Source organism: Oreochromis aureus, linkage group 7 (genome assembly GCF_013358895.1).
Source record: "Oreochromis aureus strain Israel breed Guangdong linkage group 7, ZZ_aureus, whole genome shotgun sequence".
In the NCBI taxonomy this organism is placed as follows: Eukaryota; Metazoa; Chordata; class Actinopteri; order Cichliformes; family Cichlidae; genus Oreochromis; species Oreochromis aureus.
Genome location: NC_052948.1, coordinates 30,701,069 through 30,715,467, shown reverse-complemented (window position 1 = coordinate 30,715,467; position 14,399 = coordinate 30,701,069). Strand labels below are relative to the sequence as shown.

Below are 14,399 nucleotides of genomic sequence, written 5' to 3'. Positions count from 1 at the left end.
GCTGGAGGTTAAGTGCATAATAATAAACAGGATTTTAGGTTCTCCCGACCCCACCCATCATCAGCCAGCCTCTGCAGTATGTAAACAAGATTATTTCGTAATCCCATCAAACCTAAATAAGAAAGGGGGATCCTGAGGAGTGATGTAATGACTGGTACTAATTTTTAAGATGTTAACAATCTCAACTACTGATGAGTTTAGTGCTGCCCAGCAAAGAGTATGTGTGTAGTAATGGATCAAAGTTTGTGCTTCTAACCAGATCTAAAACAAATGCTTTACCCCAAAATGATCTAAAGTTTTTTTTTTAAAGCTTTTATGACCTGAAAGTTACTTCTAGACAAAACAGAGACAAATTATCCAAAGGATCCCCCTGAAAACCTGTTTTTGACCTTCCAATTCCTTTTTTAAAGAAAGGCAGTGAATTACTGTTCACCAGGGTTTAGCCCTGAATTTAAGGGTAAAATCTTAGAAAACCGACATAACTGTAAACGTTTGATCAAAACTATGAGTCAAGATACAGTACAAATTTGGGTCTCCTTGCTTACTAGTTTACCACCACATGGGGGCGCTCTCCGCACCAAACCGGACTGATTGATAAATTAATAAACGTGAAAATACAAACCAAGACATTCTGACGACCGCAAAGCAGCAAAAATGCTCATGTAAATTAATAAATAATGATTATGTGTCATAATGAAAACATATATCAAACTAATTTAAGGAAAAAAATACTGATACTGATCTAATCTCAGGTCGTTCTGAAAATTTCCACAGCTAAAAATGAAAGCATGCCATTTATAATCTGTAGATACAACCGTGCCAAAAACAAACAAACAAACAAACAAACAAATGAAAACATTTATCAAAATTAATAGTGTTATAATGATTTATTATAAGCATATTATTGCGTATAATATATAATAATAATATAATATATTATATACTAAATAACTCCAACCAAGATTCTCAGCGGATCATCTTCCTCCATCTCACCCTGTACCTACCTACTATCCTTCACCACATCCATGGCCCTCATCTCTAGTCTTCCTCTTTTCCTCCTGCCTGGGAGTTCCATCTTCATCATCCTTTGTCCAATATAGTCACTCTCCCTCCTGTGCACATTTCCAACCCATCTCATCCTTGCCTCTATAACTTTGTTTCTAAACAACTCAATCTAAGCTGTCCCTCTGATGTACTCATTTCTAATCCTGTCCATTGTGCTCACTTCCGTTAAAATTATATATTTTATTTGCTCATTATTATTATTACTTACGGTTTTGTTCTTTTCACATTCATATTTTCCAAAACCGTAGAGTAGGTCGGATTGGAGACTGTCAGCCGATTATGGCCCCCCTGGCCTTATCGAACACGCTTACTTTATATTTTCTTTTTAAGAAAAGCTTATTTATTGTTTATTATTGTTCGTGTTTTTTATTTGTTTGCGTTTTCACGTTTTTTTTTTTTATAAATAAGTAAAAATGACGGGGGCGTGTTCTGACGTCATTACGCTTGAAAAACGAGCTTTCCATATTTGGTGTCCCCTTCCTGGGACAGCTTCACGCTTCATGATGCTGTGCATGTCGCGCATGCTGCGGCGGGGCTCGGGCATCGCCGCGCGGCTCGCACGGCGGGACCGGGCGCTCAGTTTGGCGGGTCTTTCGTGCCGGCACTACAGCACCGAGACGGCTCCTCACATCCCGGGAATGGAGTACCAGGTACGCTCCGTGACCGCCGCCGCTCGTGCTCCAGCGGCTAACGAGCTAGCTAACTGAGCAGCGAGGCTGTTTCCGAAAGTTTGGAGGTAGTTTTTGGGCTGTTTGGAGTTTAATGGAAACATGGCTGACAGGAGCGCGCTTTGGCAGCAGGGGGAGAAGGGCAGTTAGCTGCAGGCTGCCCGGAATCTGCTGTTACACGTTAGCTTGGACAGCTATTAACAGGTCGCGATGAGACTATCAGTGTCAGTGGCTAAAAGTCTGCGCTGGCACGTGCTGTGGTATTTCTGTGTAGCCATGTTATTTCTGTTAGTTTGACTCGTGCCAGGCTCACCTGACCTTTTCCTGGATGAACTCAGGTGTTTTTGCTGTTTCCTGTAATGTTAATGTGAGTTTTCCGCAGTTTCAGAGCTGGGACTGTCAGAGCTGTCCGTAGTCTTACCTCCACTCTATGCAAAATTGAGGAGATAAGACCCTTTTTATCTCCTCTTGCTGCTGCTTTCACGAGCATTTGGAACATGAAATTTTACACATGGCGTCCATCATGGATTTCCTTCGGCCAGATATTAAAGAGACTCAATGAATGAGTTTATTGTCACTGCAACAAAATTATCTTTCAGGATTTTCTGAGTCTGTTTCAACTGTAGACTGTATGTGAAAGATGGAAGTAGCTGTCCATTGACCTCTTGGTGTTGTTATGAAACCCGGCAGGCTCAGGGTGGATCAGACTGCCTGCTCTTTGGTTTATGATTGACGAGGCGCATATCCTGCTTTAGGCTCCACTGTGACTGTAATAATGACCATAATTCATAAAATAAACGCCACATTTTCTTATGTAAGACTTTAAACTCCTGATTGGCCCAGTGAACTGATCAGGAATGTGTTCACTGCAGTCACAAATCAATTAATGCTGGTTTATAGAGAACCAGAGGAGTCGGAACCTGGTGGCGATTAAACAAGGTTTAAGCCACTTCTTTATTGGTCTCAATATGTAGATTGTTTTTAGACACAATCTGTCATAATTATACAGAAATAACTGCTAAAAAAATCATTTTTTATTAAACAAATAAACTTAAGTATACTTTTTGTAGTTGCCCTCTGCAGATTTAAATAATTTGGACACTTCAGATGTTTCCAGATGTGTGCTGCTATGAAGTAAAACCCTATATAAAATTTTTACAAAAAAACTTAACAGAATATGAAGAAATGACTGCTATGACTTCATATCCCTTTTTTTTTTGCATGAATGAGTGTGGACCAAACCACTCTGATTCATACAAAGGTGGAGTTCATGTTTTGTAATTAAAAATGTTTTCTATCACCTTTTACCCAGAAGCCTGTAACCACTAAGATTACACCCATGCCTGCAGCTAAACACAAGATTTCTCTTTACATTCCTGATCTATTGCTGGACTCAGCTCCCTGGGATTCACACCTGCTGTGTTTTTGTTGATGATGTTGTTGTTGTTGTTTTTTGTTTTTGTTTTTTCAGAAAACACAACAGCACACCTGAGTTGTAGGAGACACCACCTGGTGGTGGTATTGAAGGGTGTCTGGTAGCTCTTTTTTGAAAGGCTCGTATGCTGTTAACGGTCTCCTGTGGCTGTTTTTAAACATTTCCTCCTTCGTCTTAATCTGTCTTTACCTCTTGTTGCTTTAAGCTGTCAGAACTCCTCCACACCTACTTTTCACAGCGCCTGTGTTTCGGACTATGGCCAGGAGAACAGTTCATTTGCATGCAGAAGTGAAAAAGGAATGCGGCGTCTGTGAGGCAGGGAAATGACATGGAGTGAAAGTAGAGCTGGGCGATAAAACGATAACGATATGTATTGCGAAATAACTTTGTCTCGATAGAAAAATTAAACTATTGCGATAGACCTCATCTCTCTCTCTTCCTCTCTTAAAAAAAAAATTGTTTGTGTTGGAGGTGGATGGGTGCATACCTGCTATAAAAGGTGATCAAGCGTTATTAAACTAGAGGCAGTGATCTAACCATGGATAAAGACAGGACAGCATAAGTGCAATGGTGAGCTGTAAGACTTTATTCTGCTTAATTTCCAGCATTTCTGCTGGCGTTTTTTTTCTTTTTTTGTTTGTTTTTTTTGCATTTCTGTGTCTGTGATTTATATTTATTGTTTTTAAAGTGGAAGGCTTGAGATGTTTTTCATGCTGTGAATCACTATCTTTTAAAAGTACTGGCTTTTTTTTTTTTTTTTGCCTTTTTTTTGTTTTTTTTAATTGAGTGTTCGAACTCTGATACAGAGGAATTAGGTAAATGGGATTTCGGATACATGCTGAAGTTTCGCAATGTTAATATAACGTCTCAGTTGTAATTTGAGAAATCTGTGCTTGTTTTTATTTGCATATCTCAATAACAGTTCCTCCGATTGGCGTTAAACTTGGCTGTTTAGTTGTTGGGGTCTTGAGTTAGCTCGGCGCTGAGATTGAAGTCATTCAGCTCTCATAATGTAAGGAGCTTGGAAAGAAAGTTCTGAATGCTTTATTTTCTTTAATCATTAGAGTGGCTGCTGCTCCACTCTGTGTGTAGGGGGAGGGACTCACCTGTGAGGACTCACACTGACATTAATGCATTCCTGAAATTTTAACTCCCAAAGTTTAACTGATAAGATTTGGATACTGAAGCTGTCATCAATTCTGCTTTCAGGTCTGATTATTTCATAGATTCCTGCATTGATTCCTGATCAAACCAAACATTTATCTCTAAAGACAAAGAAATTTGAAATGATGTCAGAAAACTCTCCAGCTCTGATTAAAGGAATGAATGAGTTGTTAGACACGTGAATCTCATGGAGTGGACAGTTTGAAGCTGACTCTTCATTCCCATCCCATGTGACAGGATGGGAATGAATGAACATGTTGTCCAGATGAAGGCGGGTGGCTTGATGCATTATGTCCCTTCGGGGTTGACGAGGACTAACTACACATGACTAGTTTAATCTCTAATAATATAGAATAAATGATACTGTGGCCATGTTTTGATCCTTGTAATTTCCATGTTCATGAGTCCTCTAGGGCCAGAGTGATGTAAATTTCATCATCAGACATTAACCATGTGGACTTACCTGTGAAGAAGTAGCTTTACACTACACAAACTACGGTCTACAGTGGAGCATGAGCTAAGCATTAGACCCCGCCCGCACCCCCACATGTTGCAGGTATCTCTGTTACAGAGTGACAGAAGAGCTGCTGAGACCTGCAGCAAAGTTCAGAAGAAATCAACCTGATTTATGTATTGTAATTAATCTTTCTGTACTGGAGTTCATGGCAGCAGCTAAAAATCTCACTTTTCTGTCCACACAGGTGATTTGAAAGACATTTGTTGGCATTTTAATGTTAAAAGCTCATCAGTGATAGTTGGTCTCAGCCGGTTTGCCTCACGGGTGTTGTTGGGCAGCTGTTTATACCTCTGACTCACTGACCATCTCAGCATGAAAGATTTCTTAGCTCTGCTTGTGGGAAAGTGTCATTTTTTTTTTATCTTCTGACATGTGCAGAGGAAACAAAGCATCTGCCACTCTTTAGGTCAGACTGATCCTCAACCTGTCCTTCAGAAACTCTTTCCTGCAGATTACTGTGATTACATCTTTAAACATTTTTCTTTCCCCTCAGGACGCCATTTGCACTCTGAACACGTTGCAGACAAATGCCAGCGCCTTGGAGCAGGTACGACGAGAGCGCAGCAATCCTCAGCTGCAGCTGAACGCCATGAGAGCCTTCCTGGAGCGAGCCGGCCTCGTGGTGAGCCAATCAGGGCGGAGAAAACATTGAGAATTACAGTGTTACAGTAGATACGGCCTTCAGTCTTATCTGATGTGTGTGTCTGTGTGTGTCAAAGGTGGACGAACTCGACCATCTCAATATCATTCACGTGACAGGAACAAAGGGCAAGGTGAGTTGATGTGGCACTTTTTTTTTTTTTTTTTTTTTTTTGGTGTGTCAAAAACAGAAAAGGTTACATAACTGTATAAAGATGAGTTTTTCTTTAGAGCTATGTTTTATTGTTCTTGTATATCAGTGTCACTCAATACTCAGTCATATCTTGAAATCAGATTTAAGTCTGATATAAAGAGGCAGTCCTGTACAAACACACCCTGTAATTGGACTTATCTTAAAAGGAACTCTATAAAATATGTCTAACAATGGGGGAGAAATAACCCTCTAAGGTTTAAAAAAAAAAAAAAAAAAAAAAAAAAAAAAATAGACACATTTAAATGGATGAAGTAAGGTCCAGGAGCTCAATATTATAAAATGCTATGGAAAAAATAATATAGAATTTGTGCAGAAAGATCATGTCAGTATTTATAATTTATGGAAAAAATGAAATGGAACAACTTACAATGTTAAACTTTAAAAAATAAATGCAATAAAATATATGTAAATACAATATAAATTCAAGTAACTAAAAAAGAATACAATAAAAAATGTAAAGAAAAATTAAACATGATTAAGTTGCATGATTAAGTCCCCTGTAAAACCTAATGGGTACAGGTGTGAAATTTGTTTTTTAGGGCTTTTATCATTAATTTGGTCTCCCCTGGGTCTTTTCCTGTGTTATAGTTCTGTGTCTTATTTTGGAAAAAAAAGTTACACGTTACCATAGCAACCAGAGAGCATTAAGAGGCAGAGAGGAGGATGTTACTCTCAGTGTTGTTGGCGCATTTCAGGAGAACGCTGATAAGTTACAATAAACTTACATAATTACACAGTGAATTTGTTTATTAATATAATAATAATAATAATAATAATAATAATAATAATAATAATAATAATAATAATAATGATAATAATAATAATAATAATAATAATCATCATCATAATACTACTAATAATAATAATAATATTTACAAAATACCACAGTTTTTGTCTTGGTGCTATCATTTTATTTTGTTGTATTTGTTGTATCCGCGGCACCTTAAAGGCCGGACTGTGAAAATATTGTCTGACATTAAGCCGGTCCGTGGCGCAAAAAAGGTTGGGGACGGCTGTTTTACAGAGTTGACTTAAATTTAAGGAAGTAAAAAGTGTAAATTCAGCAAGTCAGAATAACATAAAAGGAGGTTTTTCTAAATACAAAAACAAAATTAAAATATTGGCCTTCCAGTTTTAATTAGGGTTTAATTTAAGTATAAAACTATGTAAAAAGTTTGATTTTTAGCAGGAAAACATAGTAAAAGTGATCAGTTTGTAACATTTTAATATTTCCTGACTCACAGAGAAGGTGAGGGACACAATTTCATAAATTTCCTGGATTGCTTTCTCCGTTCAGCGAATTTTGCTCTGTCATTCAGATGTTTCTGGTGTTTTTGGTACATTTCCTGACTCTAAAACTCTGAATTCATGAGGATAAGCAGGCCTCATCTGTCTGCACACACGTTACCAACAGGATGTGATGCCAAAGGTTTACTGACAGTGCGAGTCCCATCCAGCCCTGCAGATCTTTGTAGGGTTTGTAGTGATGTGTGGGACTCTGTTTAACCTCGCTGTCATCTGTCCTGTCAGCACCGAGCTCTCGTTGTGTAACTTGAGAGCAGAAGGTCAAACAAACATGTTGGCAAATGTGTATTCATTAACCAGCTCAGTCGAGGGTGCTTTCGGACTTCACTTTTCATTTATTTATTTATTTTTTTAGAGGAAATTTACAACAAAGTGCTGTTCTGTCCCGATGGGAAAAACCCAGCAATGACTGTTTTGTCTTTCAGGGCTCGACGTGCGCGTTCACAGAGCAGATTTTAAGAAATTATGGCTTCCGCACAGGATTTTACAGGTAATCTAAGTGTTATTCTTATTTTGTCAGGGATTTGACTTTAATCTTACATGGTGGATGCTTTAAGATGTGATGCACAAGATTCAGCTGGGAAGTACACACAAGATTTAATAAGCAATAAAATCCTTAATTAGCCGTGAAGGATCACTGCCCTTTCCCTCCTGAACTGATCCTCTGAAGCTCTTTAAAATGTGATCAGGCCGTATTGATGGTGCAGGTGGGTGCAGGATTTAAATGTGTAATGTTAGTTTGACTGGTTGTGTTGAAGTGTTTGTGTGTCTGAACCTGTGCGTTTGTGTGCAGCTCTCCACATCTGGTGCAGGTCAGGGAGAGGATTCGGATCAACGGACAGCCAATCGGAAAAGACCTCTTCACTAAATACTTCTGGCAGGTTTACGGGCGACTCGATGAAACAAAGGTGGGTCTGAAAACGGGAGCGCAGACAGTCACTGACCCTACTCGGGAATGAAGTGTGCGTGTTTGTGTGTAATCAGTGTCACAGGTTGTAATTGAGTTGGTTTTAAAACGAGGCTCCTCACGTCAGGATGAGCGTGAGCCTCATGTGATGGGCAGCACGTGTCGGTCACGTTACTGCCCCCTCAGTTCGACCCTTTAATGCACGCAGCTGCAGGGTTTCCCACAGAATCACAAAAGCAGTTTTATTTATTTTATTTAATTTTGTCCATTATGTTTTTGCTTGTTTCAAAACTCCAGTTCTTAATTCAGATAAGTTTTTTTTCCATCTGCTGATTCCTGCCAAGGTTATTATAGATGTTTATTATTATTATTATTATTATTATTAACATAGGATATTGTGTTCTGTGCAATAACTGCATTACATAGCCAAGATTAGAATTATGGATCAGAAAGTTCATTTTATTATCTTTTGGCTGTAATCAGGCAGTCTTAGTCTTTCTGTCTTCGATCTCCAAAGGATGCCCACGGAGGGACGATGCCGGCGTATTTCCGCTTCCTCACCATCTTGGCCTTCCATGTCTTCCTCCAAGAGAAGGTAACTTCAGAGGCAGGCTTTTTTTTTTTTTTTTTTTTTTTTTATTCCTCACTTAAGTGGTATTAATGTGCCTTAAATGCAGACACCTGTGCAGTTTCTTTTGTCAGTGCGTGAAGTTTAAAGCTCTGATCTCAGATTTACTCCTGGTGTTTTCTTTGGATCTAAGTAACTCTTCTCTTTGCTCAGGTGGATTTAGCTGTGATTGAAGTTGGTATAGGCGGCGCGTACGACTGCACCAACATCATAAGGTGAGATTTTTTTCAATGAAACTCATACAAGAGTATCATTCAGGCCACAGGGAGTTTTTATTTCTAGCACAAACTGAGCACTTGTAAAATGGGCCCACTGCCAGGCTCATGGTAAATAAACATTAGCATGTGGTGCCATGGCCCTGATTGTGCGCACTGGCGTGTATCTTTGATAAAAACGAATATGTCTCATACAGTGGTTCCTCTTTTATCGTGGGAGTTGCGTTCTAAAAATAACCCACGATATGTGAAATCCACAAAGTAGCCAACTTAATTTTTTTTTACAATTATTATAGATGATTTAAGGCTATAAAACCCCTCATGACACACTTTATACAATTTTCTCAGACAGGCATGAACATGTTCACACTTTTCTCTCTTGTTTAAACACTCAAAGTTCAAACCTTCGTTAAAAAAAAGTCCATTATAATAGAATGAATACTAGACTAGACAATCAGGATGCTGTTTAAAAACGAAAAAAAAGAAAACATGGTTGTGCTGTTTATGCCTTTTGGAGGATTTTAATACAATTATCTAACAAAGAACATGGCTACCTTGTAGTTAATTATGTTATCACAAAACGGTGGGTGATGTCATTGTTTCGATTTTATTTGGAAAATTTTTATGAAAACGTGCGAGTCTGTGGGGGATTGGAGTTTCTATTTCTGCAGATAAATTAATCCACTTGCGGTGCTCCAGAGAATAATTTCGGATATATGCATCTTGTTTCATTTTTGTTTTCAGTGGCTTCTGTTTCATACGTTGAGGTTCTTTGTAGTAGGATACAGTTAGTGTTCAGAGATGGAAAATAACAATAATACAAAAAATCGACAGATTTGTCCATGAATTACCAAAATATTCCACCATCAGGAAGCCTCTGCAACACACACACCTCCTGGTAGAACTGTGCTCTGCTGACTATAGGAGTGTGTGCAGTCATGCAGATAATATGCTTCTGACAAGAAGTGCATTTTGTGCATTTGGTTCATTAGAACTGAACAACAGTGCAGTGAGCCTGAAGGTAAAATAACACATGATCGCTTCCAATTTGAGTTCTAATCTAAAGGAAGTGAGTTCCAGACCTTAGAAAGACTTGGAGCAAAATTGGGGGGCAAAAAGTAGGCTAGCCTTCACTTATACAGTTAGACTTCTTTTTCATTTGTTTATATTTAGCATTACTTTTATAGTCCATCTTTCATGAGCTAGAATAAAAAACACTTTATAGTCTCTTGAAAAAGTTTGCAGCGCTTTTAACCAGCGTTTCTCGTCCTGTGTGGTTCCACAGGAGGCCGTGGGTGTGTGGCATCTCCTCTCTCGGCATAGATCACACTCAGATTCTTGGAGACACCATCGAGAAGATCGCCTGGCAGAAAGGAGGCATCTTCAAGGTGTGTCTGTGGTTCAGCTTCAACCCGTTATTTCTTTTTAGTTTCTGTTTATTATGTTGGTAACTCTGCATTATTGTGTTTACAGCCCGGAGTCCCCGGCTTCACCGTCAGACAGCCAGAGGGCGCCATGCCCGTGCTCAAGGAGCGGGCCAAAGAGATCGGAGTAAGAGTCCTCTTTCAGTCACATCACACACTAAAATTAAGCTTCAGTTTTATCTAACATGCTCTAACTGTTGTCACAGTGCCCACTGTGGGTGTGTCCACAGCTCGAGGACTACCAACCGGACTGTGGACCTTTGCACCTGGGCCTTGCAGGGCAGCACCAACGCTCCAACGCCTCCCTCGCCCTCCAGCTGAGTCACACCTGGCTCCAGAGGAGATGCCTACCAGGTGTGAATAACGTTTATACAAAAATCCTAATATTGAATACTGCCCGAGCCTCGTAACCATGTAGCTGAACTGTGATTTGTTTTGTGTTTTTTAAATGTAAAATCAGTGAGAGAAGGTTAGTCTACATTGTTTACCGTGAGGCAGCTGACATCAAATTGTGCTGCTGTCACTCACTGAAGAGCAGTGTTCCTGTGGCAGAAAGTAGCTGATGTCTGTTGTGCTTTCAAAAAAAGTTGCTAAAGAAGTTGGAAAAGTCTCTGAATAAAACTGACAAGGATGAAGGGGGAACTTGAGGTTCACAGGGTGAGGACAGGTTTGCATGATGAGATCCACAGTATATAACTTACACGACCCAGATGTAAAGGTCCTGCCTGTATTTTAGCTCCATCTATCTTCACATCATCTCCCCTATCCCTGCTGTGACAAGCATCCCCACAGCATGACACTGCCTCCATCATGCTTCACAGAGGAGATGGTGTGTTCAGGTTCAGATGCAGTGTTATGTACCCACCACACACAGCATTTGGAAGTAGGTCAAAAAATTCCTGCTTCCATTTGTTTGCTGTGCTCCCTTCATGGCTTGTTGCAAACGGGACTTTCTTTAGGGTGGAGGGGCTAGGTGATGAGAGCGTTAATAGAAACCTGTCCTCTCTCAGCAGATCACAGCTTTCCCATCACCACTGTTGAAAACAACGGTACACTTCAGGCGCCTGCGTTCAGTCCCAGCCCCATCATGGTTAAAGGTGAGTCCTGCTGGGACAGTCAGCTGCCATTACAACCAGATTGTCATCCAGTGAGGTAACTGTGTGTTTGTCCTCAGGGCTGGCAGATGCTAAGTGGCCCGGCAGGACCCAGACCCTGAAGCATGGAGAGGTGACTTACTTCCTGGATGGAGCTCACACCATGCGCAGCATGCAGGCCTGCGTTCAGTGGTTCAGAGAGACTGCAGCTCAGCACGAGAGGAGCGCCAGGTGAGCAAGACTTGTTAAACTCCATGCCAAAGACCACCTCAGACAGCCACGCTCTCTTTAAACCCTGGAAGTGCTTCACCATAAACGTTTGTACTTCACATGCTGATTTGATGCCTCAACATGTTTGTTTTAGTGGAGCTGTAGCCAGAGTGCTGCTGTTCAACGCAACAGGAGAGAGAGACTCGGCTGCCATGCTGAAACTGCTGGTGGTGAGTACAGCTACTTTAATACGCAGACGTTCATGTAGAGAGGAACTGACCCCTATAAATAATTCTTCTGCCCCTTTTTCTTTTTTTTAAATTTCCTTATTTTTTTCTCAGACGTGTCACTTTGACTTCGCTGTCTTTTGCCCAAACATCACTGAAGCCATTGCTTCCTGTAACGCAGGTGAGTACTCTGAATGGGATAGAATTTCTGAAAGGAGAATAAAGAAACTTCTTCCATTCACAGTATATTTAAAAAAAACCAAAAAAAAAAACCATTAAAACTGTAGAAATTAACTTAAAGAAACAAGAATCCTAGAAACCTGACCCAGACCAGGGATCCCAGAGTCCCAGCATGGAGGTACGCACGGCAACTGGGCCTTAACCCATGAAAACTGAACGAGAGCAAGTCACATGGGAACAGTCATCTGTGGCAGCAGTCCATTAAAAATGACATTTGACGGCCACTCGGTACCCTTAATGACGATCTGTGACACCTCACTATATATCAATAAAGACGTGGTTTAAGAACCTTTAGGATAGTGTCTGGGTTGTTCCGAGTGTAGCTTCATAGGCAGAGACCAGCCCCACTAACTTGTGATGCACGTCCAGTCATTTTGTTCATAAGCAGCTTGAAATATAATAGAAACTACTCTATTCAGGAAAGGGCTTCAAGATTACTCCCAGTCAGCTTTCAACGGGGAGAGGGTTAATGTTCACCTGCACAGTGGGAATAAAACCTAACACGGCGCGATCAGGAGGGACAGCCTGTGCATGCAGTTTGTCAATAATAAACATGATGTTCAAGGATCAAGGTGTCCAAAAGAACAGCAGGACACACTAGTTCAACTCTCGATCAAACCTCACATGTCTAGAACAGTCGGGTGAAAACAGGAGCCGAGCTGGTGGTGCTGTTAGATCAGGTAGTGGGACATGATGCTGGACAGGCCTGGTGTAATCACATGCTATAGTGAGGATGCACTGGGAGTGTCTCAGTCCAGGAAACTGAGTGGGACATTGAGTGACCCATGTTCCACACCTATTGCCAGATGCCAGAGATAAAAGAAGCTGTTGAGGTGAGTCTTAGTTGGCTTGTGGGACTCTGTGGAGGCTGCTGGCAGCGAACGTGGGCCAGTCTCAGGGGGAAAAAAAAAACAAAACAAAACTCAGGTGTAGGAAGAGTTCAGTAAGGGCAGGAGCAAGAATTTAGTCTTAACCTCTTCCTGCAGATTTCAATACCACAGGAATTTATCAGACTTGTTGTTTCCTTCTCAGACCAGCAGAACTTCAACGTGTCCGTGGAAAACATGCTGACGCGCTGCTTGGACAACGAGAGGAGCTGGCGACTTCATAACCGGCTGGGTGACGACGAAGGCACCCAGTTGCTGATCCAGGACAGTCTTCCTCGTTTACCTGAGCACAGAGGGGACACCTTAGTGTTCCCATGCATCCTCAGCGCCCTCCAGTGGATCACGCAGGGCAGAGACTCTGTGCTGGCCGACCCGGCCAAGACGACGTTGGCGGTTAAACAGAGTGTCACGGCCAAAGCCGCTCCCCTCCGTGAGGCCGCTGAGATCCACGTCCTCATCACCGGAAGCCTCCACCTGGTGGGAGGAGCTCTCAAACACCTGGACCCAGCTTCCTCTAAGTGACCATTTGCACATGTTTACACTACTGTGGGAAACTTACCTGGACAGAAGAAGGTTTTTCATGCTTTTAACATTTCAGACTTGGGGATTTGTTTCTCTGACAGCTAATTATGAGGACCGAGGCAGCTCTAGCTTCACCCTGAGCCTTATAGCGCAGACGCTCCAGAGTGTCTTACTTGAAGCCGGATGTGTTTACATGAGCTGTAGAAGCTACAAAGAGCTGAGCTGGTCAAACGGAATGATTTAAACTGCATTAATTGTTTCTGACCCTGTTGGGAACGTTTAATTATCACATTTCAGAGATCTTTAAAAGTTGAGAAATATTTGCACGTTTTCTTTATTGTGTCACTTTGGTTGCACAGTGTGCTCCGTACATGTGGCCTCCTTTGTAAATGTATAAATCTGGTATCAGATGGATTCACGAGTTTAAAATCAGTGTTATGTTTCTACATCTTATTTAAATGGGCCTTAATTTAACTTCATGATCCGACTGTGATGCATGCAGTCGGTGTATTTAAAGCTAAAAGGTTAAGACCTTCAGCCATATCCGTTCAGACTCTGACTTTTATGAGCACAAAATGAACATCACTGTTTTAAGTTTCACCTGTGGAAGCTCTATGATGGAGTCCGCTCACATCTCTAAAAACTGAGCCGGTTAGTTTATGGAGACGTTGTGCCAACCATGGTTTAAAACTTTGGTGTCCTTCTTGGTCCTGCTGATGGGAAATGTTTTACAGACACAGTCCACGTCTCCGCAGTGTGATCTACAATAAAAATGGTTACAAAACAACACCTGTGAGCCGTCTCGTATTATTAATACACACACACACACACACACACACAGTTTAACAGGATGAACTGGACCAGCTTGCTGCACTGAGCAGGAACGTCTTTACCTTCACTGAAGAATTAGTGCAATTGTTAGAATTGGAGTACTAGAGGGTTTTCTTTTATTTTTAAAAACCATTCACTGAAAGAAAGCAATAAATCACCATGAAAACACCTCAATGCACACAAAACTGTATAGATATAGAGAGAGAG

At 40.9% G+C, this 14,399-nt stretch overlaps 1 protein-coding gene across 2 annotated transcripts; it reads left to right on the top strand.

The window, feature by feature from the left end:
* Positions 1-1,529: 1,529 nt before the first annotated feature.
* On the top strand, positions 1,530-14,148 carry LOC116334119 (folylpolyglutamate synthase, mitochondrial). Of its 2 annotated transcripts, none has more exons than XM_031757443.2 (15): positions 1,530-1,715; positions 5,343-5,471; positions 5,569-5,622; positions 7,433-7,497; positions 7,801-7,915; positions 8,432-8,509; positions 8,696-8,757; positions 10,043-10,145; positions 10,231-10,308; positions 10,388-10,535; positions 11,195-11,278; positions 11,356-11,506; positions 11,640-11,715; positions 11,827-11,893; positions 12,985-14,148. In XM_031757443.2, exons 1-15 carry the CDS (start codon positions 1,566-1,568, stop codon positions 13,359-13,361), a joined length of 1,737 nt encoding a protein of 578 aa, XP_031613303.1. In that variant the 5' UTR covers positions 1,530-1,565; the 3' UTR covers positions 13,362-14,148. The 2 variants fall into 2 exon arrangements, with proteins under 2 accessions (XP_031613303.1, XP_031613302.1); XM_031757442.2 differs by having other exon boundaries at positions 11,192-11,278.
* The last annotated feature ends 251 nt before the right edge of the window (positions 14,149-14,399 follow it).